The sequence below is a fragment of the Nycticebus coucang genome, chromosome 9 (assembly GCF_027406575.1).
Source record: "Nycticebus coucang isolate mNycCou1 chromosome 9, mNycCou1.pri, whole genome shotgun sequence".
Lineage (NCBI taxonomy): Eukaryota > Metazoa > Chordata > Mammalia > Primates > Lorisidae > Nycticebus > Nycticebus coucang.
The window spans coordinates 68,600,004-68,626,982 of NC_069788.1; the positions used below are offsets into that span (position 1 = coordinate 68,600,004).

Genomic DNA, 26,979 nt, shown 5'->3' on the forward strand with positions numbered 1-26,979 from the left:
CTAGTATTTCATTATATATGTTGTACATATATACATGTATATAGCCTGTCATTTGTTACATACAAGAAGAACTTAGAAGACATTATGTTAAGGGAAATAAACCAGGCATGGAAAGAAAAACATCACAAGATTTCACTCATATATGGAGTGTAAAAAAGTCAAACTCATAGAAATGAGGGTAAAATGGTGGTTATCAGAGTGTTTGAGGAAGGAGAATTGGGAAGATGTTGGTCAAAGGACACAAAATTTCAATTAAACAGGAGGAATCAGTTCAAGAAATCTATTATTCATTATGGTGACTATAGTTAATGACAAAATATCATATACTTGAAAAGTGCTAAGAGAGTAGATTTTGTGTTCACACCACAAAAAAATGATTAGTTGAGGTAATGCAAATGTCAGACAGCTTGATTTAGCCACATTGTACAGATACATCACTGCTCTGCGGGAAAGTCTTCATTGACACATTGAGGCTTAGGTTTCCGAGACCTCTATGATCTCTCTTTCGCCTGCCTGCTTCATGTTAAGCTGTGAGAGGACCCTAAGCTTGTCTACCACTACTCTCAGTGCCAAGTCCACAGCCTGACACCTACTAGACAGTTACTAAATGGATGCATCACTGCCTCCTCCCTTCTGTTTGTTTCCCTCCTTTCCCAGCTAATCTGAACTTGTCAGTAACAGAAGCGCACCCTCCTCTCAGAACTTTAATTACTATTTACTTATTTACTCACACATTCACTCATTAATCTTGGAACTACCGCTATCTAGCCTCGTGATTTGTACTGAGCAGGTTCTCTGAATGAATACATTGAAACAGACTTAGAAGCACAGCTCAGGAGATAATACATACCCCAGGAATTGACCAATACGACGCAATACAAGAACAGTTTTTCCCCAGGCGCTACGTAAGAAAACAAGCGCGAGTAAGAGGCAAACAAGTTGCCCTGCCCAGTCTGGGAACCAGAGTTAACTAATCAAGACTTTGTAGAAAGTATGGGAGCAAAATCAAAACAAAACACAAGGGGCAAACAAACCAACTTCCGACAAAGAAGTAACTTAAAAGGTAATCAGTCACCTCGCGGGAGCGCCCAACCCAAGCGGCGGAACGTCCGGGTGTTCCCTGAGGCCCCGCCCCTCGCAGAGGCGGGGCCCGTGCGGGTGGGGCGGGGCGGGGCCTGTGCGGGCGGGGCGGGGTGTGAGCCGCGGGCGGCCCGGGAGCCTGCGCGCCCCCGCCGTTTCCTAGGAGATGAAACACACAGGACGCCGGAGCTTCACAAGGGAGGGAGCGAGGTAAGCTGCCGGCGCAGGCAGGTAATCCCGAGCGGGCTGCGGAGTCGTCACCCTCCCTCCGACCCAGCCCGAGCCTGGCCTGGGAGGCCGGCCTGGCATGTCCCCTTGGCGCCCTGTTCTATCAAGGCCAAACCCCGCTGAGAGACCGGGCCTGGACGCCGGTAGGGGAAGGACAGGAGCGAGGAGGGTACCGGGGAGGGGGGCTCCGCCTGGGGAGGAGGGCGGAGGGGTCCGGCTGCGCGGACTGCGGTCACTGGGCCCGGAGTCTTCGGTGAGAACTTTCCCGCCCTTCTGGACGGCGGGAGCCGTCGGGCGTGGGGAGATGACGGTGGGGCATCCACTGGTCTCGGAGACCCACGACCCAACTTCTCTCCTGGAATCTCCCTTCCTCCTCTCCTCCCGCGGCGTGGGCTGGAGGGGGGAGCTAAAGGGAGATGGGGCGGGCTTGAGTCTCAGGGAGGCAGCGGAACTGAGTTCAGAACTATTGAACAATTCAAAGGAGGGAGAAGAAAGAAACCGAGTTCGAATCCAGCCCTCGCTGGTGCGTCCCAAGCGATGCGCGGGTGAAAGTGCGATCCCCGTGCACTCGTGCCCCCGCCGGGCTGGTGCCAGGGGATCGCCCGCCTGCGGCTGCCGGTTTGCGGTGCAGAATCCTAGTGCGTGTGATGAAAAGTCCTTTTCTGCAAATACCTTGTACATTTTAACTTAGGATAGGTCAAGAGTCCGGTGTCAGGAGCAATAAAACTGGTATTGAGTGGTTGGTAATCTCAATTCTATAAGCAAAGAGATTTATGTAAGGGAATCCTCATAGAGGGAACCAAAAGTTATTGAACTTACTTTAATTGGAAAAACAACACATTGAGTCAAAATAATGATGGACGCAAAAGTTACTTTCTTTTTGAGTTACTTTCTGTTCCAGTGGCTTGATGGGGAAAGGAAAAACATCCCCTAATCATGGGCCACCAGCTCACACTAGCTGGCGTTGGGCAAACGTTTGATCTTTTCACCCTAGTGGGGTATTTTTGTTTGCTAGTTTTTAAATAATATGTGAATGTTGGCACAGAGAACTGTGCTTTTATTTTTGGAGAATCTTTGTTTTCTTATTGAATTGTTCTTTTTAAATTTCTGTAAACATGATTTGGCTTGAAATCTAGTTTGCTGAGATGCATTTATGCAACTTGATGATGTTTAAGATGTTAATTACCATTTTTTTATTACAAAGGTTAATGTCAGCTTTGGCCTGATATCTTTATAGCATCTTCTACAAAGCCAAATTGAGACCTCCAAGCCTTATCTGTCCGGTGATTGGCAAACACAAGTTTTACCCTTCATTTGCCCTCTATGTTGATCTTCTTTATCCTACCTAAATCCTTATTAGCTGGCAGAAGCTGATGAGAATAAAGCCCAAGTTTACAACAATTGTGCACTTAGATAAAGGGTAATTATGTACTTAGATTAAAAGGTATGAAAAACTAAAGGAGAGATAAATTATAAGAGGGTTTTTTGTGTGTGTGTGCAGGTCTATTCTTGAGCCTCTGTGTTTCTTTTTCTTTGTATCAGAATATACAGCTTGTTTTCCCCAAAGCTTGACTGGAGAAAATTCCTAACAATTCTGTTAGTTAAGGATATAATAGTTATATTACATTTACTTGGGCTTTGGCTTGTTGCATATATATCATATACATATGTGTGTGTATATTTATGTACATAAGAAACTGTTAAATCACCCCCATTTTATAGAATTAGTTTTCAGTAGATCAACAAGAAAGAGTATATAAGCTTATAGAGAGATAATATTGTGCTAGAGAAACATAGGACGTCTGTGTTTACATTACATACACACTTTGACTAGTAATCAGTAGTTGCTGTATTACACTGATACAAGCAGTATCAGTGAGTAGGCACCTGGGAATAATGATTTTCTGAAAGCTTTACCTTTATTTCTCTGCCTTGTACATTATACCATTGTCCCTATATTTTCAAAAGGATGGAAGGGTCAGCTGAAATGATGAGCTTCTCTCCCTAGAGAGCTATTTATTTTCTAATTTATGTGGCTCAAGATAGGCCTTTCCAAAGTTTTACTCAGAGAGTATAGTATGTAAACTTGTTTTATTTAAAGGGTAGATAGTGCTTAAACTGAACAGATGTTCACAGAGCCGCAAATCTGACCTTTTAAAAATCTGTGTCATGTCCGTTGTCTTCACCAGTCCAATCCTCAAACATAAAGAAGCTGGGAAATGTTCATGTTCCTTATTTATTCTTCTCTCAACATAATACATCCTATCCTGTAGCTATGCTCAAGTAAGATGAAATTTGTGTTTCTAGTGTTTATTTGAAAGTTGGAATGAGGTTTCAGCAATAGCTACTTCAAAAATGGCTGGGCTTGCAGCCAACACAGAGTCATCATGGACTGAATGCTCTGTTGTGCTAATAGTGCTGTGCAGACTCGGGGTCGCCCTGTGAGGTGAGGTGGCTGATGGCTTTAGTAGTATAAGAGAGAGGGGCAATCAATTCTACCTTTTTAGGTTGTTGGGCCAATGCAAGGTAAATCTCAGTAATTGTTTCTGGTACCCTCTTCCCTCTGAACTTCTGTTTCCACCTCCTGGATAACACTCCCAGTCCCATCACCATGTTACTGGGGGCAGCGCCCTCTTTCATTGCCTTCACAATAAATACTTCCTTACTCAGAATTGTTTTTGTTACTTTCTACCTCTTAGTACCTCAAATGCTTGTCCTTGGTTAGGTGTTAACATGAAAATAATTTGGTTAGGGTGGAGCATGGTGGCTCACACCTATAATCCTGGCAACCTGGGAGGCCAAGGCAGCTGGATTGCTTGAGCTCATGACTTCCACAGCAGCCTGAGCAAGAGCTAGACTGTCATGGTGGGTGCCTGTAGCCATAGCTACTAGGGAGGTTGAAGCAAGAGGATTGCTCAAGCTCAAGAGTTTGAGGTTACTGTGACCTATGACACCAAAGCACTCTACCTAGGGCAATAGAGTAAGATCCGGTCTCAAACAAAAAAAAGAAAAGAAAAAAATTTGGTTAAAAGAAAAGATGATGTTATTATACTCATACATTTCTGAATTAAATGATTCTCACAGGGGGGGCTCTAAGTAGACTCCTTCTTTTTAACCTTCCAAGTTCTTACATCTCACATTTCCTTTCCCTTTTCTGTTTCTATTATTTTTCACAATGTATTTCTGAGTATCTGAATGACCCAGATGCAGCTAGGGTTTAGTCCTGGTAGGGAGCTGTACCATTTACATTTTCATTCAGTCAACAGTCTCTTGGTATATTAGGGTGAGGAGTTGCATTAGGAGCATTAGTGGAGATGGGGGCAGCTTGAGTTGTGGGGCCCAGTCTGCATGGAGCAGAGAGGATGGTTCCTTAACCACATCAGTGATTGTAGAACCTGGCACTGAGCTTATAGGAATTAGTCGTTTATAAATCAGAGACTAAAAAAAAAAAAAAAAAAACCAGATAAAATCAAAGTTAGAGACTACAAAGAAAATTGAACAGCTTCAAGCCTAATGCATGTGTTAGACTGACTCCATTGTTGCTTAATTGAACTTGAACTGAGATTATTTAATCCTTTCTTTTTTTTTTTTTGTAGAGACAGAGTCTCACTTTATTGCTCTCGGTAAAGTGCCCTGGCATCACAGCAATCTCCAACTCCTGGGCTTAGGCGATTCTCTTGCCTCAGCCTCCCAAGTAGCTGGGACTACAGGCACCCACCACAACACCCGGCTATTTTTTTTGTTGCAATTTGGCCGGGGCTGGGTTTGAACCCGCCACCCTCAGTACATGCCGGTGCCCTACTCACTGAGCCACAGGCGCTGCCCTCCTTTCATGTTTTGTATTTTAAAATCTTACTGTCATGAGAACACAATGGCCTTTTACACAAATATTTTTTCTGTATTGTTACTTAACCAGAAAGAATCAGTAAACCTAGAGATAGCGCATTTCCTTAAAGATAGGTGTCTCACTTAAAATAGGATAGCTAGGAAGGAATGTATAATGATTTAATATGTTGGTGATAAATTGCAAAGTACTGATTTAATGTACTCCTAAATGATAATATATTGTAATTCACATTTCACATTTTGTTTAATCATAGCACCTAGTACAAAACAAAATAACCCAAAAGATCTTTGCAAATTGTATTTCCTTATACAGATAAAGGAACATTTAAGAAAATCAAATACATGTTTTGTTGTTTTTTTGAGATGGAGTCTCATTCAGTTGCTCTGGGTAGAATGCTGTGTCATCATGGTTCACAACAACCTCAAACTCTTGGGCTCAAGCGATTCTCTTGCCTCAGCCCTCAGAGTAGCTGAGACTACAGGCACCCACCACAAAGCCTGGCTACAAATACATGTTTTGATTAGAACCATGTGGAGAGATACTGCCTTTCTCTATATTAACACCTTAATATTTAGAATTAGTGTCTAAGCCTAGCATAAAGACAATTTACAAAAAACTGTTTTTTTTTGAGACAGAGTCTCACTATGTTGCCCTTGGTAGAGTGCGTCACATCTCACAGCAACCTCAAACTCTTGGGCTTAAGCCTTTCTTGCCTCATCCTCCCAAGTAGCTGGGACTACAGGCACCTGCCACAATGCCTGGCTTTTTTTTTTGTTTGTTTGTTTTGTTTTTTTTTTTTTGGTTGCAGTTGTTTAGCTGGCCTGGGCTGGGTTGGAACCCACCACCCTCAGTGTATGTGGCTGGCGCTGTAACCACTGTGCTACAGGCACCAAGCCATACAAAAAACTATTCTTTTTTAAGCAAATGAGAAACCGTTTGCTGGCATTTGTTAAGACCAGTGGTTCAGGTTTAATCTGAGAAAAATAAACTCCTAAATGGAAATGGAATCCCCTGTCTTGGTCTTCTCTTTTTTAGGATCTTAGCCATGGAATCAACATAGCTTAAATTATTTTACATGTGCCTTTGAAAGGATTATTGTCTCTATGAAGTAAGATAAACGTTAAGTTATAAACACTCCCTCCTATTTAAAGGCTCCACTGGGGCTCAGCCCCTGTAGCTCAAGTGGCTAGGACACCAGCCACATGCCCCAGAGCTGGTGGGTTTGAACCTATCTCTGGCCTGCCAAACAATGACAACTACAACCAAAAAATAGCCAGGCGTTGTGGCAGGCGCCTGTAGTCCCAGCTACTTGTGAGGCTGAGGCAAGAGAATCGCTTTAGCCCAAGAGTTGGAGGTTGCTGTGAGCTGTGACCCCATTGCACTCTACCAAGGGCAACATGGTGAGACTCTGTCTCTAAATAAATAAATAAATAAATGCTCCACTGGATTCTTCTAAAGTTTCCTTTGAAATAGGAAGCAACATAATTTTACTGTACTTCTTTGCACATGTTTTTGCTTCTTTTTCTAGAAAACCTGTTTCTGGAAGCAACAATATGTCCTTGTCCTAAAGTTCTGCATGTAATAGAAAAACGATTTCTCTATGAAAGTGCTACAATAAGAAGAATATTCTTTAGAGAAAACACCTGATTATAAAAGGCGTTTTAAAACAAACTACAGTCATACCTTGGAGATAGTGCAGGTTCAGTTCCAAGTCACTCCAGTAAAGCAAAGAATTGCAATAAAGTGAGTCTCACATGTTTTTTGGTTTCCAGTGCATATTGAAGTTATATTATAGTCGGTCGAGTGTTCAGTAGCATTATGTCTAAAAAAACCACAATGCATATATCTGACTTTAAAAAAAATTGCTAAAAAATAGCAATGATCATCTGAGACTTCATCGAGTTACAGGTGGAGGGTCTTGCCTCAGTGTTAATGGCTGCTGACTGATCAGGGTTGTGGTTGCTGGAGGTTGGAGTGGCTGTGGCCGTTTCTTGTTTTTTTTTGTGTGTGTGGGGCCATTTTTTAAAATAAGACAAGAGTGAAGTTTGCCACCTTGACTCTTCCTTTCATGAAAGATTTCTCCATAGCATGCAATAGTGTTTGATATTTGACCCACAGTAGAAATTCTTTCAAAATTAGAGTCATCCTCTCAAGCCCTCCCACTCTGCTTTATCAATGGAGTGTATATATGTGTTAGTCCAAATCCTGTGTTGTCATTTCACCAATGATCATGGCATCTTCACCAGTAAAAGATTCCATCTCAAGAAACCACTTTGCTCATCCATAAGAAGCAACTCCTCATCTGTTAAAGTTTTATCATGAGATTGCAGCCGTTCAAGTCCCATCTCCAGACTTCACGGCTAACTCGAGTTCTCTTGCTGATTACCTTATCTGCAGCTGCTTCTTCCACCGAGTTCTGAAGTCATCCATGAGGGTTGGATTGGTTTCTTCCAAACTCCTATTAATAGTGATATTCTGACCTCCCGTGAATCATGAATGTTCTAAATGGTGTCTAGATGGTGAATCCTTTTTAGAAGGTTTTCAGTTTATTTTGTCCAGATCCATCAGAGTAATCACTATGTCTATGGCAGCTACAGGCTTATAAAATATATTCCTTAAATAATAAGACTTTAAAGTCGAAATTACCCCTGGATCCATGAATTGCAGAACGGATGTTGTGTTAACAGGCATGTAGACAACATTAATCTTCCTGTACATCTCCATCAGCGGTCTTGGGTGACCAGGTGCATTGCCAGTGAGCAGTAATATTTTGAAAAGACTCTTCCGAGTATAGGTCTCAGTAGTGAGCTTACAATATTCAGTAAACCATGCTGTAAGCAGAGGTGCTGTCATCTAAATTTTATTATCCACTTAAAAAGAATAGGCAAAGGAGATGTAGCATAATTTTTAAGGGCCGTAGGATTTTCGGACTGATAAATGAGCATTGGCCTTAACTTAAAGTCACCAGCAGCCTTAGCCCCTAACAAGATAGTCAGCCTGTCCTTTGAAGCTTTGAAGCCAGCCATTGACTTCTTGCAAGCTATGAAAGTCCTAAATGGCATCTTCTCCAAGCAGGAGGCCGTCTCATCTGCATTGAAAAGCTGTTGCTTAGAGTAGCCACCTTCATCAGTGATCATAGCTGTATCTTCTTCTGGATAAGTTGTTGCAATTTCTACATCAGCATTTGCTGCTTCAATTTGTTTTCTTTATTATGGAGAGTGGGTCTTTCCTTAAGCCTCATGAACCAACCTCTGCTGGCTTCAGACTTTTGTTCTGTGGCTTTCTCACCCCGCTCAGCCTTTATAGAACTAAGGAGAGGGAAGATTTATCTTAGTCTCTGGTTTTTATCTTCTATCTCGACCATTCAATGTTTTCTCCTTATTTGCAGTAAAGCCGTTTTGCTTTCTTATTATTCATGTGTTTACTGGACTAAGGCTTTTAATTTCCTTTAAGAACGTTTCCTTTGCATTCACAGCTTGTCTGTTTGGTGCAAGGGAGGAGCTTTTGGCCCATCTTGGCTTCGGACATGAATTTGTCACTAAGTCGAATCATTTCTATTTTTTGATTGACAGTGAGGGATATGTGACTCTTCTTTCACTTGAACACTTATAGGCCACTGTAGGGTTTTTAACTGGCCTACTTGTAGTATGTTGTACCTCAGGGAAAAGAGAGTCCTAAGAAGAGGGAGAGAGATGGGGGAACAGCTGCTTGGTGAAGCAGTCAGAATGCATACAACATTTACCGGTAAGTTTGCTGTCTTACATGAAGTTCACGGCACCCCCAAACAATTATAATATTCATATCAAAGATAACAGATCACAAGAACAGATATAATAATAGTGAAAATGTTTGAAATATTGTAAGAATCACCAGAATGTGATACAGAGACACAAAGTAAGCACGTGCTATTGAAAAATGGTGCCAACAGACTTGCTCAGTGGAAGGTTGCCATAAACCTTCAATTTATAAAAAAATCGTAAGGTGAAGTGAAGTAAAAGGAGGCATAACTTGTAATGGTGCCAAACATTTTGTTACCATCTGCAACTAAGCATCAAAAGCTTGAAACAGTGATATTTTTCAAAGCAAAATAAGAATAAGTAGATATGTATTGAGAAACAATTCCTTGAAATGTGGAACTAACATAAAACATGGAATGAAATTATTGAATATTTTTGTAATAGGGTAGACACTAAGGTGTGCGTTTTGTTTTGTTTTCTTTTAATTGTAATAATAAAATCAGAACCTATTGAAACCTTAAAGGTCTGCCTATACCCTTCTCTATTTTTAAGAAAAATTTTTTATTTCAAATTAATATTACAAATTAATGTAACAAATTTTTAGGTTACATTGTTCTTACTTCCCAGGTAAAGTTCAAGTTGTAGTAGAGCCCTTCACCCAGGGTGTGTGCTGAACCACCCTGACATTGCGCACATTAGGTGAAATCCCACCAAATGCCCTCCCCTTCCCTTCGTTTCCTCCTCCCCCTCGACTCCCTCTCCCCCTCGCTAGACTACTTTTGTGTTTATTGTTTGTATGGGTGTGTAATTATTTATACATTGGTTTCATATTAGTATATATTGGTTTCATATCAGTATTGAGTACATTGGATGTATCTTTTTTTCCCATTCTTGAGATAGTTTACTAAGAAGAATGTGTTTCAACTCCATCTATGTAAACACAAAAGCTGTAAAGTCTCCATATTTTCTTATGGCTGAATAGTACTCCATTTTATAGTTCTACATTCACAATCCTTCATCTGTAATTTTGAAATCCACAAAGCTTTGAAAATGAAATTTGAGAAATACATTTGTACAAATTCATTTGCAGCAGAAGAAGACCTGAATGGTGTGAGGCCATTTATAGTCTTCATTGATCTTAAGTTTCTTTTTTTTTGAGACAGGGTCTCTGTCTGTTGCCCTAGCTGGAGTGCAGTGATGTGATTCATAGCTCACTGCAACCTCAGACTCCTGGGCTCAAGCCATCCTCCTGCCTCAGCTTCCTGAGTAGCTGGGACTACAGGTGCCTGCCACTACATATACCACATTTTGTTAATCTATTTATGAGTTGATGGACATTTGGGTTGCTTCCATGACTTGGTGATTATGAATTGAGCTGCAGGGCTCAGTGTCTGTGCTCAGTCGTTAGGGCGCCGGCCACATACACTGAGGCAGGCAAGTTTGAACCCAGCCTGGGCCTGCTAAAACAACAATGACAACTGCAACAAAAAAAAATAGCTGGGTGTTGTGGCGGGCGCCTGTAGTCCTAGCTGCTTGGGAGGCTGAGGCAAGAGAATTGCTCAAGCCCAAGAGTTAGAGGTTGCTGTGAGCTGTGATGCCATAGCACTCTACCAAGGGTGACATAGTGAGACTCTGTCTCAAAAAAAAAAAAAAAAATGAATTGACCTGCAGTAAATATTTTGGTGCAAATGTCCTTATGGTAAAATGATTTTTGTTCTTCTGGGTAGATACCTAGTAATGGGATTATGGAATCAAATGGAAGGTCAACTTTTAGTTCTTTGAGGGTTCTCCATACTTCTTTCCACACAGGTTGTGTTAGTTTGCAGTCCCACCAGCAGTGGAGAAATGATCGCTTCTTGTCACATCAATGCCAGCATCTGCAGTTTTGGAACTGTGTGATGTGGGCTAATCTCACTGGAGTTAGGTGATATCTCAGAGTGGTTTTGATATGCATTTCTGGTGATTAAAGATGATGAGCATTTTTTCATGTGTTTGTTGGCCTTTCATCTGTCATCTTCAGAGAAGTTTCTGTTCAAGTCTCTTGCCCACTTATAAGTGGGGTTGTTTGTTTTCCTCTTGTTGACTAATTTGAGTTCTCTGTAGATTCTAGTTATCAGGCCTTTGTCAGCTTTGTAACATGCAAAAAACTTCTCCCATTCTGAAGTCTGTTTATTTTGGTTGTGGTAACTTTAGCTGTGCAGAAGCTTTTTAGCTTGATCAAATTCCACTTATTTATTTTTGGTGTTGCTGCAATTGCTAGGGGGTCTTCCTCATAAAATTATACCCTTCTAATACATATACATTCACAATCCTTCATCTGTAGTTTTGAAATCCACCAAGCTTTGAAAATGAAATTTAAGAAATACATTTGTACAAATTCATTTGCAACAGAAGAAGACCTGAATGGTGTGAGGCCATTTATAGTCTTCATTTATTTTAGTTTCTTTTCTTTTCTTGTTTTTTTATTCTTTTTTTTTTTTTTTTTTTGAGACAGGGTCTCTGTCTGTTGCCCTGACTGGAGTGCAGTGATGTGATTCATAGCTCACTGCAACCTCAGACTCCTGGGCTCAAGCCATCTTCCTGCCTCAGCCTCCTGAGTAGCTGGGACTATAGGTGCCTGCCACTACACCTGGCTTTTATATATATGTGTGTGTGTGTACAAAATATATATATATATATATATATTTTTTTTTTTGCAAAGACAGAGTCTCGCTCATGCTCAAGCTAGTCTTGAACTCTTGGCTTTAAGCGATCCTTCTGCCTCAGCCTCCCAAAGTGCTGAGAGTACAGGTGTGAATCACCACACCCAGCCTACTTAGTTTATTTTTCATACATTTTTCTGCAGGTACATTAAGATGCTGCTTGTAGGGTATAACATGTTATATATACCATATTCCTTTTCTAAAATATGAAAATTTCTAGATTCCATAATACATCTGGCCTAAGAGTTTCACATAAGGGTTCCAGGGCCTTTACTAGATTATTTATGTCAGTACCACTCTTCTTTGATTGCTTATAAATATCATGATTCCTTCCTACTCAGCCAGATATTGGCCATGGCAGATGCCAAGACTCAAACTGGAAAATAGCTGCCCATAGGACTACTTGCCAATTTACTTTCTGCTTAAGCACTATTCACTGGACTTAAGAGTACCTGATTTTTAACCTAGACCCTGTCACTTGTTTTTTGGGTTTTTTTGAGACAAAGTCTCACTTTATTGTCACTGTTGGTAGAGTACTGTGGCATCATAGCTCACAGCAACCTCAAACTCTGGCTTATGTGATTCTCTTGACTCAGCCTCCTGAGCAGCTGGGACTACAGTTGCCCACCACAACACCCAGATATTTTTGGGGGAGGGAAAGTGTCTCACTTTGGTTCAGGCTAGTCTGGAACTCCTGAGCTCAAGCAATCCACCTGCCTTGGCCTCCCATAATGCTAGAATTACAGCTGTGAGCCACGGTGCCCAGCTTCTTCTTTTTTTTAAATAATAAATTTCTGACCAAGCACAGGATCTCATGACTGTAAATCCCAGCACTTTGGAAAGCCAAAGTGGGAGGATCACTTGAGGTCAGGAGTTCAAGACCAGCCTGTGCAATATAGCAAGACCCTGTCTCTATAAAAACAAACAAAAAATTTAGCTGACTATGCTATCACACACCTGTACTCCTAGCTACTCCAGAGGCTGAGGCGGGAGGATTTCTTGAGCCCAGGAGTTCAATGTTACAATAAGCTCACTGAGTCATAATGAAAATTCAATTGCAGTTACTATACATGTAAGATTGGTATGATTTTATGCATTACTTTAAATTGTAGCTAGTCATGCACTTGCAAACTGTACAGTTACATGACAACTAAATGTAATATTGTTCTTAGACTGGATTCTATATTGGAGGGAGAAAATGCTATAAAGGGCATGATTAAGTCAGCTGTATTATATTCTTCTTCAGCAGGGGTAAAGGGATTTAATGTGTAAGTTAACCTTAAATGGTTTGTAAAAAAATCATGTGTGAACTTAAGACATGAAACTATAAAAATACTAGAAGAGAGTGCAGGGAAAACCCTTGAAGAAATAGGTCTGGGCAAGTATTTTATGAGGAGGACCCCCCCCCGGGCAATTGAAGCAGCTTCAAAAATACACTACTGGGACCTGATCAAACTAAAAAGCTTCTGCACAGCCAAGAACACAGTAAGTAAAGCAAGCAAACAGCCATCAGAATGGGAGAAGATATTTGCAGGTTATGTCTCCGACAAAGGTTTAATAACCAGAATCCACAGAGAACTCAAACATATAAGCAAGAAAAGAACAAGTGATCCCATTGCAGGCTGGGCAAGGGACTTGAAGAGAAACTTCTCTGAAGAAGACAGGCGCACAGCCTACAGACATATGAAAAAATGCTCATCATCTTTAATCATCAGAGAAATGCAAATCAAAACTATTTTGAGATATCATCTAACTCCAGTAAGATTAGCCCATATCACAAAATCCCAAGACCAGAGATGTTGGCGTGGATGTGGAGAAAAGGGAACACTTCTACACTGCTGGTGGGAATGCAAATTAATATATTCCTTTCGGAAAGATGTTTGGAGAACACTTAGGGATCTAAAATTAGATCTGCCATTCAATCCTATAATTCCTCTACTAGGCATATACCCAGAAGACCAAAAATCACATCATAACAAAGATATTTGTACCAGAATGTTTATTGCAGCCCAATTCATAATTGCTAAGTCATGGAAAAAGCCCAAGTGCCCATCGATCCATGAATGGATTAATAAACTGTGGTATATGTACACCATGGAATATTATGCAGCCTTAAAGAAAGATGGAGACTTTACCTCTTTCATGTTCACATGCATGGAGCTGGAACATATTCTTCTTAGTAAAGTATCTCAAGAATGGAAGAAAAAGTATCCAATGTACTCAGCCCTACTATGAAACTAATTTATGGCTTTCACATGAAAGCCATAACCCAGTTATAACCTAAGAATTGGGGGAAGGAGGAAAGGGAGAGTAGAGGTGGGTGGAGAGAGGGTGATTGGTGGGATTACACCTGTGGTGCATCTTACAAGGGTACATGTGAAACTTAGTAAATGTAGAATGTAAATGTCTTAACACAATAACTAAGAAAATGCCAGGAAGGCTATGTTAACCAGTGTGATGAAAATGTGTCAAACGGTCTATAAAACCAGTGTATGGTGCTCCATGATCACATTAATGTACACAGTTATGATTTAATAATTAAAAAAAATTATGTGTGTGCCTGTTGTGTGTGTATAAAGAGAGTTCTTAAATGATGGGGAGAAATGGGGTAGGCTAGGTACAGCGACCCATACCTGTTAATCCTAGCAGTTTCTTTTTTTTTTGAAACAGAGTCTCATTTTGTCACCCCTTGGTGGAGTGCCATGATGTCATAACTCACAGCAACCTCAAACTCTTAGGCTCAAGAGATCCTCTTGCTTCAGGCTCCTGAGTAGCTGTGACTACAGGCATCTACCACAACACCTGGCTAGTTCTTCTATTTTTGGTTGAGATGGAGTCTCACTCTTGTTCATGCTGCTCTCGAACTCCTGAGCTCAGGGATCCACCCCGGCCTTCCAGAGTGCTAAGATTACAGCCACCTTTTTTTGTTGTTGTTAAGCAGGCAGAGGCGAGGTTGAAACCTACTGTTGTGTGGGGCCGGTGCACTAACCAATGGGCTATGGCGCCCAGCTAAACCTAGCACTTTCTAAGGTAGAGGTGGGAGGATTGCTTGAGGCCAGGAGTTTGAGACCAGTTACAGCACTATAGTAAGGCCCAATCTCTACAAAAAAAATGGGGGGGGTAAAATATTAACAATAGATAAATCCACGTTCATTGGATTCTCGTATGTTGTACTATTATCTTTTTTTTCATCTTTAAGCTTGAAATTATTTCTAAATAAAAGACTTAAAAGATGAAATTAAAAGTTGTATCTCTTGAACTCCATCTAAAGTAATCATGTAGATTCCCAATTAAGCAGATACCTGTGAACATAGTTTTGCATCTCTTATTTCTTTGTGTGAATTTCCTTTTGTCATCCTCTGTAGAGAGCTATGGCTTCATAGCTCACAGCAACCTCAAACTCTTGGGCTCAAGCAATCCTCTTTTTTTTTTTGAGACAGAGCCTCAAGCTGTTGCCTTGGGTAGAGTGCTGTGGCATCACAGGTCATAGCAATCTCCAACTCCTGAGCTTAACCAATTCATTTGCCTCACCCGCCACAACATCCAGCTATTTTTTTGTTGTTGTTGTAGTTATCATTGTTTGGCAGGCCCAGGCTGGATTCGAACTACCATCTCAGGTGTATGTGGCTGGCGCCTTAGCCACTTGAGCTACAAGCGCTGAGCCATAGGTGATCTTCTTACCCTCTTGCCTCAGCTTCCCAAGTAGCTGGTACTACAGGTGCCTGCCATAATGCTTGGCTATTTATTTATTTTTTTTTTTTTTAAGACACAGGGTCTCATTCTAGCTCAGGCTGATCTGGAACTCCTGAGCTCAGGCAATCCACCCACCTCCCACAGTGCTAGGATTACAGGCATGAGCTACCGTGCCTGGCCAAGTAACATATCATTTAAGTAGAATATGAAATTAGTTTTGCAATAATATTCCCTTCATGTAAAATAAAAGTTTGCTTTATATGTACCCTACCCAACTGGGATACTTGTATTCTACAAGTATTTACAAATGGTACAGTTTTAAATTTAACATGCTAGATTAAATATGCTATAAAATTGATTTGAAGGGTGTATATAGCATAGATGTCTATTTTCTAAGTTTTATTTTGGAAAATATAGATTATAGTCAATAAAAAAGGAATCATACAAGTTATTATGTTGACTTCATTGAACATTCATAGAATAATTAGCAGAGTACCGTGTCTGTGATGCATTTATCAGATGAGTATTGTCAACGTAGCATATGTGAACTTCATTCCTCATCGCACAAATGATTTACTGACAAATGTTTAACACAGTAGTGTTTATTTTATTTATAATTTTCCCATGGTCTTGGTTGCCAGTAAAAGTTCTGAAGAGGCTCTTAAATGGAAATTCATTTTATTCCTGTTTTCTTTTTTATAGGGTGTTCATAAGAATGGAAGCAGTGTTTCCTTGCCAGGTTCCCTATTGCTGTATCTCATGAACTTACATAATCTTGGGGAAAAGCCTGTATTTAATGATGAGAAATCTGTCATCAGTATAGCAACAACAGTGTGAGGACAAAAATAAAAAATAAAAATAAAGGAGGATTCCAAGTTATACCCAACAAGGAAGTCATTTTAATCAACAATTTCTGCTGCATTATTTTCCAAGATGAACCGCTACACTACCATGAGGCAACTGGGGGACGGCACTTATGGGAGTGTGCTTATGGGCAAGAACAACGAATCCGGGGAGCTGGTAGCCATCAAAAGGTACTGTGTTCAGCGCTGCAAAGTTTACCTTTGAAAACTCTAATGTTTGTTTTCTTTTGCTTGCTTAAGAGTGTCTGCAAGCACAGAGAGGGCTAGTTAGACTCCATGACACTTTGGCTGATATAGAATGTCACTCTTGAAATAAAACATTGCCAGAAGGGAATTCTGCTGATTTCTATTATGTTACTTTAATTTTCTGACCTGTCTAGCTACATTGATAAACAAAAAACAACAACGATAACAAAAGGCTAAGCTTTTTATGCATAATACATATGGACTGAAACTAAAGGTAATCTTTGGGATGTTTTTCAAATTTAAAGTAGAGTACGATTTATTATTTCTTTAATTAATAGGCTTTAAAATCATGTGATATTCTGAAGGGCACAGAGTCTGAGCTTACTTGTTAAATTGAATTAATTATTAATTTAATTATTTCCTTTTAACCCACTGTCTTTATCTTTTGCTACATAAAAAAAAACCCCAAAACCTAGTGATTTAAAGTAAGAGCAAGCATGTATTAATTTACATGGTTTCTGTGGATCAGGAGTTCAGGAGTGGTTAGCTGGGTAGTTCTGGTTGGGGCCTTCTCAAGAGGTGGCAGTCATGTGAAGACTGGCCCAGAGCTGGGGGATCCCCTTCAAGGTGGCTCAGTCTTGCTAGGGCTTCTGTAACAAAGTACTGCAGATGGTGGCTTAGCAACAGAGATTTCTGTCCTCACCATGCTGGAGGCAGGAAGTCTGAGGTCAAAGTGTTGACAGCACTGGTTTCCTCTACCTTGGCTCATGGCTGGCTGTCTTTTCTGTTTTCACATGATCCTCCCTCTGTGCGTTTCTGTGTCTAAATTTCCTTTTCTTATAAGAATACCAGTTGTATCAGATTAGGACCCACCCCAAAGACCTCACTTAACATTCATTTTAAAGTACCCTCTCCTATCATTAAATACAGTCACACATCAGGGATTGGGGGTTAGGCTTCAACCTAAGAGTTTTGAGATGTCAGAATTCAGCCCATAATAGGGCTGAAATACTGCAGACCTGGTGTTTTAAAATACAGATAAATTTTCTTACCATTCTGGAGTCTAGAAGTGTAAAATCCAGGTGTCGGGAGGGGTGATCTCTCCTGAACGCCATGAGGGAGGGATTTATTCCAGGCCTCTCCCTGACTTACAGATGGCCATCATCCCCGTGTTTCTTCACATCATCTTCTCTCTGTGTCCAAATTTCCCCTTTTTATAAGGACATCAGTCCAATGACCCCACTTTAATTTGATCACTCGGTAAAAACCCTAACTCCAAATACAGTCCCACAAGGTTAGGATTTCAACATGTATATTTTTGAGGGACACAATTCAACACTCACTCACGTGGTTGGGAAGTTTGTATTTCCTGCTGGCAGGAGGCCTTAGCTCCTCTGCACATGGGCCTCTCCAGAGGGTTGCTTGGGTATCCTCATGACATGGCAGTCGGCTTCCATTGGCATGAGTGGTGACCACTTCAACCAAAGTATGACAATTTATATTTAAATACTTTGACAAATATTTTAAAGCATCCCGATCTTCTAAAACAGTACATGTATAAGGAAATAATTTTATAAAATGTTTTCAAATAGTAATTATTATCAAATAAAAATAGTCGCTATTTGAAAATATTGAATTATATATGGTCTTGGTTATTTGACCAGCTGTGATGCTTGGTTATCTTCAAATAACCAAGACCATATATAATTACTAAGAATGAGAATTTTATTGAATGAAATCACTAAAAGGCAATACCCCTTCATGATTTAATTAATTTTAAAAAGTTCTCAGTTTTTTTTTTTTTAAAAGCTCACAATCAAGGGAAGAAAAATAACTTTTAGCAAGTAGAAATAAAAAGAAACTTCCCTAACCTGGGAAAACTTGTGTAATTCCTCATTTTAATGTGAAACATCAGAAGTATCGCTAGTAAAGTTGGTTCTAAGAGCAGAATGCCTTTTCTCAACCTGCTGATCAGGATTACCCTGGAGGTCCTAACTGATACAATCAGACAAAAGCCAAGGAAATGAGGTGTAAGTATTAGACAAAAGATGAAATTATCCTTATTTGTAGATTAAATGATTGTGTAAATTCACATGAAGGAATTCTTTATTATACGTAAATACATTCCTATACAGTATTATTTTTAAAGGCCTTGGAAGATAATATGTAAAATTCATGGTATCGGTGGTTTCTGGAGAGGTGGGTAGGAGAATAAGAAGGGAGTTGGGTCTTGTGGTATCTGGAAGGTTGTTACTGTTTGATTTTATATGAAAAAAATGTACATTTTTCCTCTGGTTGGCAAAAACAGGGTGTTTGTTTTATCTTTCAGTTTCATAAAGTGGGGAATGGGGCCTCATTTGCATAGACCTAGGTAAACCTTGGGAGCAATGAGGGGTCAAACACTGTAAGAAGTCAAAGACACTGAGGGCTGAGACGAGACCAGAAGGAGATAATTTAGAAATGCTTTTTGTGAATATTTATGAATGAATTACTTAAATCTATCCAAAAGTGCCTTAAACAGGCATTTATTTTTCTCACATAGTAAAAACTCTTGGCACAACCATACCATTGAATTATACACTACCTTTTAAAATTTTATTTTGAGACAGTCTTGCTCTGTCTCCTTGGACTAGGGTGCAGTGGCGTCATCATAGCTCACAGCAACTTTGAACTTCCGGGTTAGAGTGCAGTGGTGTCATCATAGCTCACTGCAACCTTAAGTTCCTGTGCTCAAGCAATCCTCCTTGCCTCAGCCTCCTCTGGGACAACAGTCATGCGGCACCATGCTTGGCTAATTTTCCTATTTTTGGTACAGATGTGGTCTCAAGCATGCTCAGGCTGGTCTTGAACTCCTAAGCTCAAGTGATCCTCCCACCTTGGCCTCCCAGAGTACTAGGATTACAGGTGTAAGCCACTATATCTAGCCAAATTATACATTTGAAATGAGTGAATGGTATAATATGTAAATTATAACTCAAGTAAGTTATCATTAATACTTTTTAAAGTCTTGAGATATGCCCCGGGCTAGTACTTTGTCTCACCTTCTGGCCAATGAGGAGTAACCAGAAGTCTTCTACACAAAAATGTATTCAATATGGGATTTAATTTTAATTTGGGGGAAAGGTATGGGAGGATTTAAAGTGTTATCTAAAGTACTATGCTCAGAATATTTCTGGCCTAAATTGGAAATGCCTAAAATTTTATACCACCAAACAGAAAATGATTGGATATTATAGGATATGAGGTTTTTGGTAACAAATAGGAATAAGAATGGAGAATAAGGGGTGTAATACTATGTATGTGTAATTGTCAGGTAAAGCGTATTCCTTTGCACCAGGCTTAAGAGAAATGGCAAAGCCTTCCTGTGTGACTCTTGCAGGCAAGATCAAAAACTATCCTAATTATATCTTGTCCAGAAAGAATCCTGAGGAGTTATAGGTATAGCAATTATTCATATTGATAATCCTGCCAGTAGCCAGGCTTCACAGTTCCTGCACTCCTAAGAGGTGGTCATCTCTGTCCTACCATAGTCACTCACAAACACCTTGTTATCTTGAGGGATGGTTCTGCTGCTTTTTTTTTTTTTGAGACAGAGTCTCACTTGGTTGCCCTTGGTAGAGTGCAGGCACCTGCCACAACACTTGACTATTTCTATTTTTTTTCCTTTTATTAAGTCATATACACATAGATTATGAATACATTGAGGCATTTGTGGTGTACAATGTGTTGATTTTTTACACAATTTGGAGTGTTTCAATCAAACTAATTAATATACCTTTTACCTCATTTACTTAGTGTGTTAATACATTTATGTTCTATACTTGATAGATTTGACTTGTACCCTTGCAATATGCTGGCTATTTTTACAGATGAGGTCTCACACTGGCTCAGGCTGGTCTCGAACCTGTAAGCTCAGGAAAGCCACCTGCCTCGGCTTCCAAAGTGCTGGGATTACAGGCATGAGCCACTGCACCCAGCTGGTTCTGCTTTCTAAGACTTCCACCATTACGACTTCAGACTCTGACCATGACCTCCTATTGTTTCTCCATCATCGCCCTCAAGGCTGCTTTATACCCCCGCTTATTTAACTCTTGGCTATTTCCACTATTGCCCACTTGGCTTGGCTCACCTGCTCATCTAGCATGAGCCCTGCAGTCAACGCTTCACACTACCCTCTCAAGGTCAGACATATATTCTGAATCTTCCCCTCTCCCAATGTCCCACCTCTCAAGATCACACACATATTCTGAATGCCCCCCTCTCCCAGTGACTCACTACTCCTGCCTTGCCATCCTTCAGTCTACTTTCCATATGAACTGGTAAAGACTGGAAGAAAAATCATGTACCTGTAAATGTTTCCAGTAGTTCCACTTTCATATTCATCCCGTGTAATCAAAGGTGGACTCTTAGTCATACTTGACAATCCTTTTGTGACTTTCTTAGTAACTTAATAACAAGAATTCTTCACAACTCCTCAAAGCTAAAGCTCAATGCCTCCACCCACTGTACTTCTTCCTGCTGCTCCCCCTATCGCAATCTGCAACAACACTCATCACAGCCGCTAGTTATGTCAGATCCCCCAAATCCAAGGGACACCCACGGCAGATGAGCTCCTCTGGAGGCCGGACAGCCATTTCCAGCCCCTTTCCTTTTTGCCTACTGGTACAGAGGCTGAAAGAGTGAATATTCACTTTCTTAGCCCCCTTTGGAAATAACTGAGACCACAGGACAAGTGCCAGCCAATAAGATGTAGGGAAAGCCCTGAGGAAGGTGTGGGAAAGAAAGATGACTACCTGATAAAAGATGAGAGAAGAGTTTTTTGGTACTCTTCTCCCTTCCTTCCACCTTGAGCACGGATATAATGCCGAAAGGTGAAGTAGCCATAATGTAGTCATTAGGTGACACATTTGAGGACAAAAAAGTTCTAAGCATTCCGTATAAAAATGACAGGAAAGCTCTGGATTGCATAGGTGCACTGTTGAGCCAAGAGAGCTCTGGAATCACCAAATTCCAGATTGCTTGATAGGTCATAAAAATAAACTCCTTCCTTAAGCCTTCAGATCTGTTACCTGCTGTTAATTTATATGTTTGTTACTTGCAGCAAGATGCATTCCTAACTAATTCAGATGCTTTTCAGTCGTTTAATTCTGATTCACTAAGGAAATAAAAGCAATGATGCCCTTTATGTCTTATTATAGTCAGTCACGGATACTGGTAAAAATGATACCATCCAGTAGATACTGAGTGCTGAACTAAGCAGTTTGCAATGAGTTTTTCTCATGCAGTAATTTCTACACTATGGCTAGCTAAGGAATGTGAGACACAGAGAAGTCACCAGGTAAATCGTCCAAGGTCATACAATCAGAAAGCTGCTAAGCAAGGATTTGAATCCAGGCAGCCCACCTTTACAGCCTTATGTTCTCGACCATGATGTTGTGCTGCCAAATCTTTACTCATTTCTTACCTGTGTGTTACGCCCTCACACCCTCAGAGAGGGTATAATAGTTTCTGCATCATAAGAATTATTCTAACTAATAAAGGCAACTCTGAACTTCCAGAGTGACTTCTAGGAGTGATTTTCAACCAGTGTGCTGTGAAGATCTTAGGTATGCCATGAAAAGTTTTAAAGTTTTAATTATTTTCCTAAGAACTTCAAAGCACAGTAAGTATATTCTTTTTTGCTCTTTTTTAATTTTTTATTTTTTACAGTTTTTGGCCGGGGCTGGGTTTGAACCCACCTCTGGCATATGGGCCAGCACCCTACTCCTTTGAGCCACAGGCTCAAAGCGCCACCCTTGCTCTTTTTTTTTTTTTTTTTGGATCAACATAATTTAAGTGTGCTGTGGAAATTTAACTATTGGTTCAAGTGCTCTGTGAGATAAAAAAGGGAAACCCTGTTCTAGGACATCTCAATAGTAGATTAGAATACTAAATGAAAGCAGCAGGACATACTTAGTTTTTATCTTTTATAACCCAGCCTCATAATCCCCATATTTGGATGTGCAAAACTTTTTTTAGACTTATGAATCTTATTTTTCCTTCTATTTTGTATGGTGACTAAAAATCCATTCATAGAAAACACAGCCATGGCCAGGTGTGGTGGCTCATGCCTGTAATCCTAGCACTTCTGAAGCTGAGGCAGGTGGATTGCCTGAGCTCACAGGTTGAAGACCAGCCTGAGCAAGAGTGAGACCTTGTCTCTAAAAATAACTGGGCATTGTGGCGGGTGCCTGTAGTGCCAGCTACTCAGGAGGATGAGGCTTGAGCCCAGCTACTTACTCAAGAGAATGCTTGAGCCCAAGAGTTTGAGATTGCTCTGAGCTAAGACGCCATGGCACTCTACTAAGGGCAACAAAGTGAGACTCTGTCTCAAAAAAATTAAAAAAGAACACAACGATAAAAGACACCACTAGTTATGGTGTCTACAGGGGAAATACTTCATTATCGTAAATACTCTTTCGTTATACTTATAGAGATAAGTAACATTGGGATGGAAGAGGAGAAATTACAATTCAAGAAAGCAGTTTCTAAAGTTTGTCTACTTTGGAATTTTTACTGACTTTAAATCACTTAACTTTATGGGTCTCTTGTCTAAAAATGAGGTAGTGATATAAAAGTTGTGAGATCAAATCACTGACTAAATTTGCTATCAATATTTGTAATTTTTCTTCTTACCTCTGAAATATAGTATTTCACATTTATGTCTCGAGTTCCAGAAAGAGAGGAAATTTTTAAGAGGGCCTTTTTGAAAAAGCACAATAAAACTGAGTAGAGAAATGTTCAGAACTGGCCCAAGAAAGGAAGATTAATGGTAAATTTTCCACCTTTTTGTTAAGGCAGGATTTCAGATGTCACACACACACACACACACACACACACACGAGCCTAGTAGCCTTGAGATAGAAGGAAGGGGATTTCCTTCTGAGGATGAGGAAAGTGACCCTGTGATAGAGTAAGAAAGCCAATGGAACATTTTATGTCTTTGAATCCTCAGTCCCTGTGCACTAAACTTTTTAAATTTATTTTAGGATGAAGAGAAAGTTCTATTCTTGGGATGAATGTATGAACTTGAGAGAAGTTAAGGTAAAATCCTGAAGATGAAAGGACCCAAGAAGCCCTTAGCTCTGTCTGAGGATAGTAGCTAAGATTATTCTGTTCTCTGTGGGAAGCATTGCAAAGTTCATTGTGTTTATGTTTTTCCTTTATCTTCCAAAAGTACAGTAATTTCTCATTCTTTTCTTGTTCTGATGTCAGTGGAAAACAGGATACAGTTATATTCTCATATTCGAAAGTTCATTTTTACTTTAGTACTCTTTAGTAATCTTGAGATAAAAAAAGTAACGAGCATTTTAATTACCATTCTCAAAGGAAAGATCAAATTTTAAATTACTGTATACTATTTCCTTATATTTTGTGCTTAAAAACTTGGATAAATTTTTGGAGACTTTTGCATCTTTAATCAGACAAAATCTAGGCATGTTAAACAGACTGAAGTGTTGGGCAGGCATTGCTGACTTGGCTTATTGTTGCACTTGGCATTCTTTTTGCAAAGCAGTTATTGCTTGCTTTAAGTTGATGTTCTAAGAGGTTTTTAAATTATGTAGACATTAAAATGTAATTCATTAATGAACCCAGAAGAAATGAAAAGTTACTTAAAGTAATGATCATACTTACCATTGATGAGATTTTTGCCAACTTCTATAACTTTTCTTTAAGAAGTTTTCACAATTATGTGTTGTTTTGCAGTCTCTGAAAAAACTTAATCATGCGAATGTGATTAAACTGAAAGAAGTTATCAGAGAAAATGACCATCTTTATTTTATATTTGAATATATGAAAGAAAACCTCTATCAATTAATGAAAGATAGGTATGTCTTTATTCTGTGGAAATTATAATTTTTTCCCTGTTATTACCTCTGTGAGTTTTCTGGATCCTTTCATACGTCTTACTTTGCAATATTTAGATTTAAATTAATTCTGTTATCTCTATCAACAAGTAGCACTTAACATTGGGGAAGAACCATCTATGACAGAACCATGATTTTTCTGTTGTAAATCCTTAACAGTCAAGGTCATATGTCATATGAATACACATACTATCTACTTATACTTCTTAAAATAAAAATCTATTTGTAGTTTAATATTTAGTAACAAAAATGGTCTTGGGCACTGGAGAAAATTATCTTTGTTGCTTCCTGAAGTGTCTTGTGAAAGGCTAATGAAAGAATGACTGGAGAAAGGAATAAAGTAGCTTTTAAGAAAGGATCTAAGAAACTTACTCATTAGGATGTATAAGTGAAAATTTAATGTATTACTAGTTCCAGGGAAATTCTCATTTTAATTTTTAAACATGTGGGTAGGATCTCTAAAGAGAAAGCTTCAGTCTTCTGCCCTGGGCTTGGGGAGACAATGTTCTGGTGGTCCTGGTTCTGGTCACATCTAGGAGATTAAAGTCCATTTTGCTTGCTTTTACAGTGAAAGTTGTTCAACAAAAGACTCTAAAATACTTAGAAATAAAGTAATTTTCTAATGTAATGGTGTTGATTTCTATTTCTTATACACCATACACAAAGCCTAAAGATAGTAAATGAGTTTTCTCTTTCACCATATCCTTTCTTCTTTCAAAAACATATTTATTGAATGCCTGTTGTGTTTCAGGCTGACATCATTATAATGTTAATATCAGTGAAAAATAAAAGTAAATTTCTACCCCCAAATCAGTGTTCATTTTTCTCAAGTCCTTTCTAGCCCTTGTATGTACCTGTACCTTTTACTTAATTGTAATTTTAATGATAATACAATTTTTTATTTGATATATTCACTTATAAGTACCTTTTTATGCTGATAAAGGCTTTGTAGTTACCATAAACATTATATGTATTCTGTTAAACTGCTATACTAAGCTTCACTTTTCTCCTTGAACTATTTAAAAAAAAATGACTATCAATGGGAGACTCAGTAATTATAGTATATGATATTGATGGAATTATTATGCAGCCATTAAAGGTAATAATTATAAAGATTATTAAAATGCTTATAAGTGGAAAAACAAATCAAAACTGTATTTATGTAACATTGGTACATAATATAAAAGTTATGCATGCAAATGGGTTAGAACTAGATTAGAATAGTAAAAAATCAAAAGTTCTTGATCAGGTCGTGGGATTATGGGTGATCTTACTTTTCAGCTTCTAATAAATTTTACATTTTAAAATACATGAAATTAAAACTATATGCATGGATATACATGAATTAAAAAAATTAAATACATATAAATACAAGAATTATTTTATTTTATCTGATTTTTAAAATACGTATGAATCTGACAATTGAAGCTGTTAAAGGAATAACAAATAAATACTACAAAGTTTTGAATTATATGATTTAATTCTAGGCTTCTAAATCAAATGGGAATAAAAATTGTGTTAGAATTTTATTTAATTTCTAAGAATAAATTTGACTACTAACAATTGTACAGATGAAAGCTATTTAAGGATAAGCTGTATTTTTACACTTTGTTTGAGTACTTTTACTCCCTGAAACATTCTGAAGGGGGAAATTAATCCATATGTCCCTTTTGAATTTTATTGTAGTAAGCTGCTTTCCCATTTCAGCTGAAGACTAATAGCCATAAGCCTTTGCACTGATGCTATGACTGCACCTTCAATGGATAGCATTCTTTTTATAAAGTTAAATTCTTGGCAAGAATTCAAATATTTTATTGACTTTAAAATTTATTTTACAGCTTATGAAAGTGAATTTAAAAATATTTTCAGTAACGCGTGATCAATACTAATCTGAGATAACCCAATGTCTGTCTTTCCCTGTCAAATGTGTTTTGCATCCATGTGGTGGCCTAACAATTTAAATGGTGAAATGTTTTAGGACATAATATAGGGATATAAAATGGCTAAAAATATAATATGGAAAAATAGGCCATTTGCCATATGTCAAAAGCATTTTTAATCAATCCTCTAAATGAATCTGGTCCATCATACTTCCTGCTGAAATAAAAATGTTAGAAAATGTTGAACTTATGATACAGTCTAAAAACTTAAAATAATAACCTTTATTACACAGTATGGCCTTAGGATTGAAGAATTAGTTGATAATCACTTTAATTGGTGGCCTGGCAGAGATTAGTATTTCAGCCTGAGTTAGGCAATTATTAAGATCTTACTGTAGAGTCTATGGTTAATATCATAAAAAGCCACACTGTCCAGTACAACAATAGCCAGTAATCAGATTGGCTATTGAGCTCTTGAAATATCTCAGTTGAACTGTGTTGTAAATGTAAAATAAATTACACACCAGATTTTGAAAACTTGCTACAAAAATTAAATTTATTAATTTTATAGTGATTATCTATTGATATATTTAGTATATATGAAGTTAAATCAAATATGGTGTTAAAATTAATTTCACCTGTTTCATTGGTTTTGTTTTTAATTTGGCTACTCGAAAAATATTGAAGATGTAAGAGTCTCTTTTGTAGCTCTTAGATTTCCATTGTATAGCTCCAAGATGCAGCGTACAACTGAAGCATTTATACTCCCCAAACTCTTAAAGCCTACTGATATAGCTTTGCATGCCTGGCTGATCTGACAGTGATTCAGCTTCCCAACTTACTTTGATTTTCTTGG

At 38.8% G+C, this 26,979-nt stretch overlaps 1 protein-coding gene across 1 annotated transcript in view; it reads left to right on the plus strand.

Annotated features, from left to right (window-relative positions):
* The first annotated feature begins 1,203 nt into the window (after positions 1-1,203).
* Positions 1,204-26,979, plus strand: part of MAK (male germ cell associated kinase) — a 77,151-nt gene continuing 51,375 nt past the window's right edge. The window contains exons 1-4 of the mRNA XM_053601566.1: positions 1,204-1,290; positions 15,990-16,321; positions 23,365-23,419; positions 24,083-24,204. Of these exons, the coding sequence (XP_053457541.1) occupies positions 16,221-16,321; positions 23,365-23,419; positions 24,083-24,204 (278 nt within the window). The 5' untranslated portion in view covers positions 1,204-1,290; positions 15,990-16,220. The remainder of the gene's footprint in view (positions 1,291-15,989; positions 16,322-23,364; positions 23,420-24,082; positions 24,205-26,979) is intronic.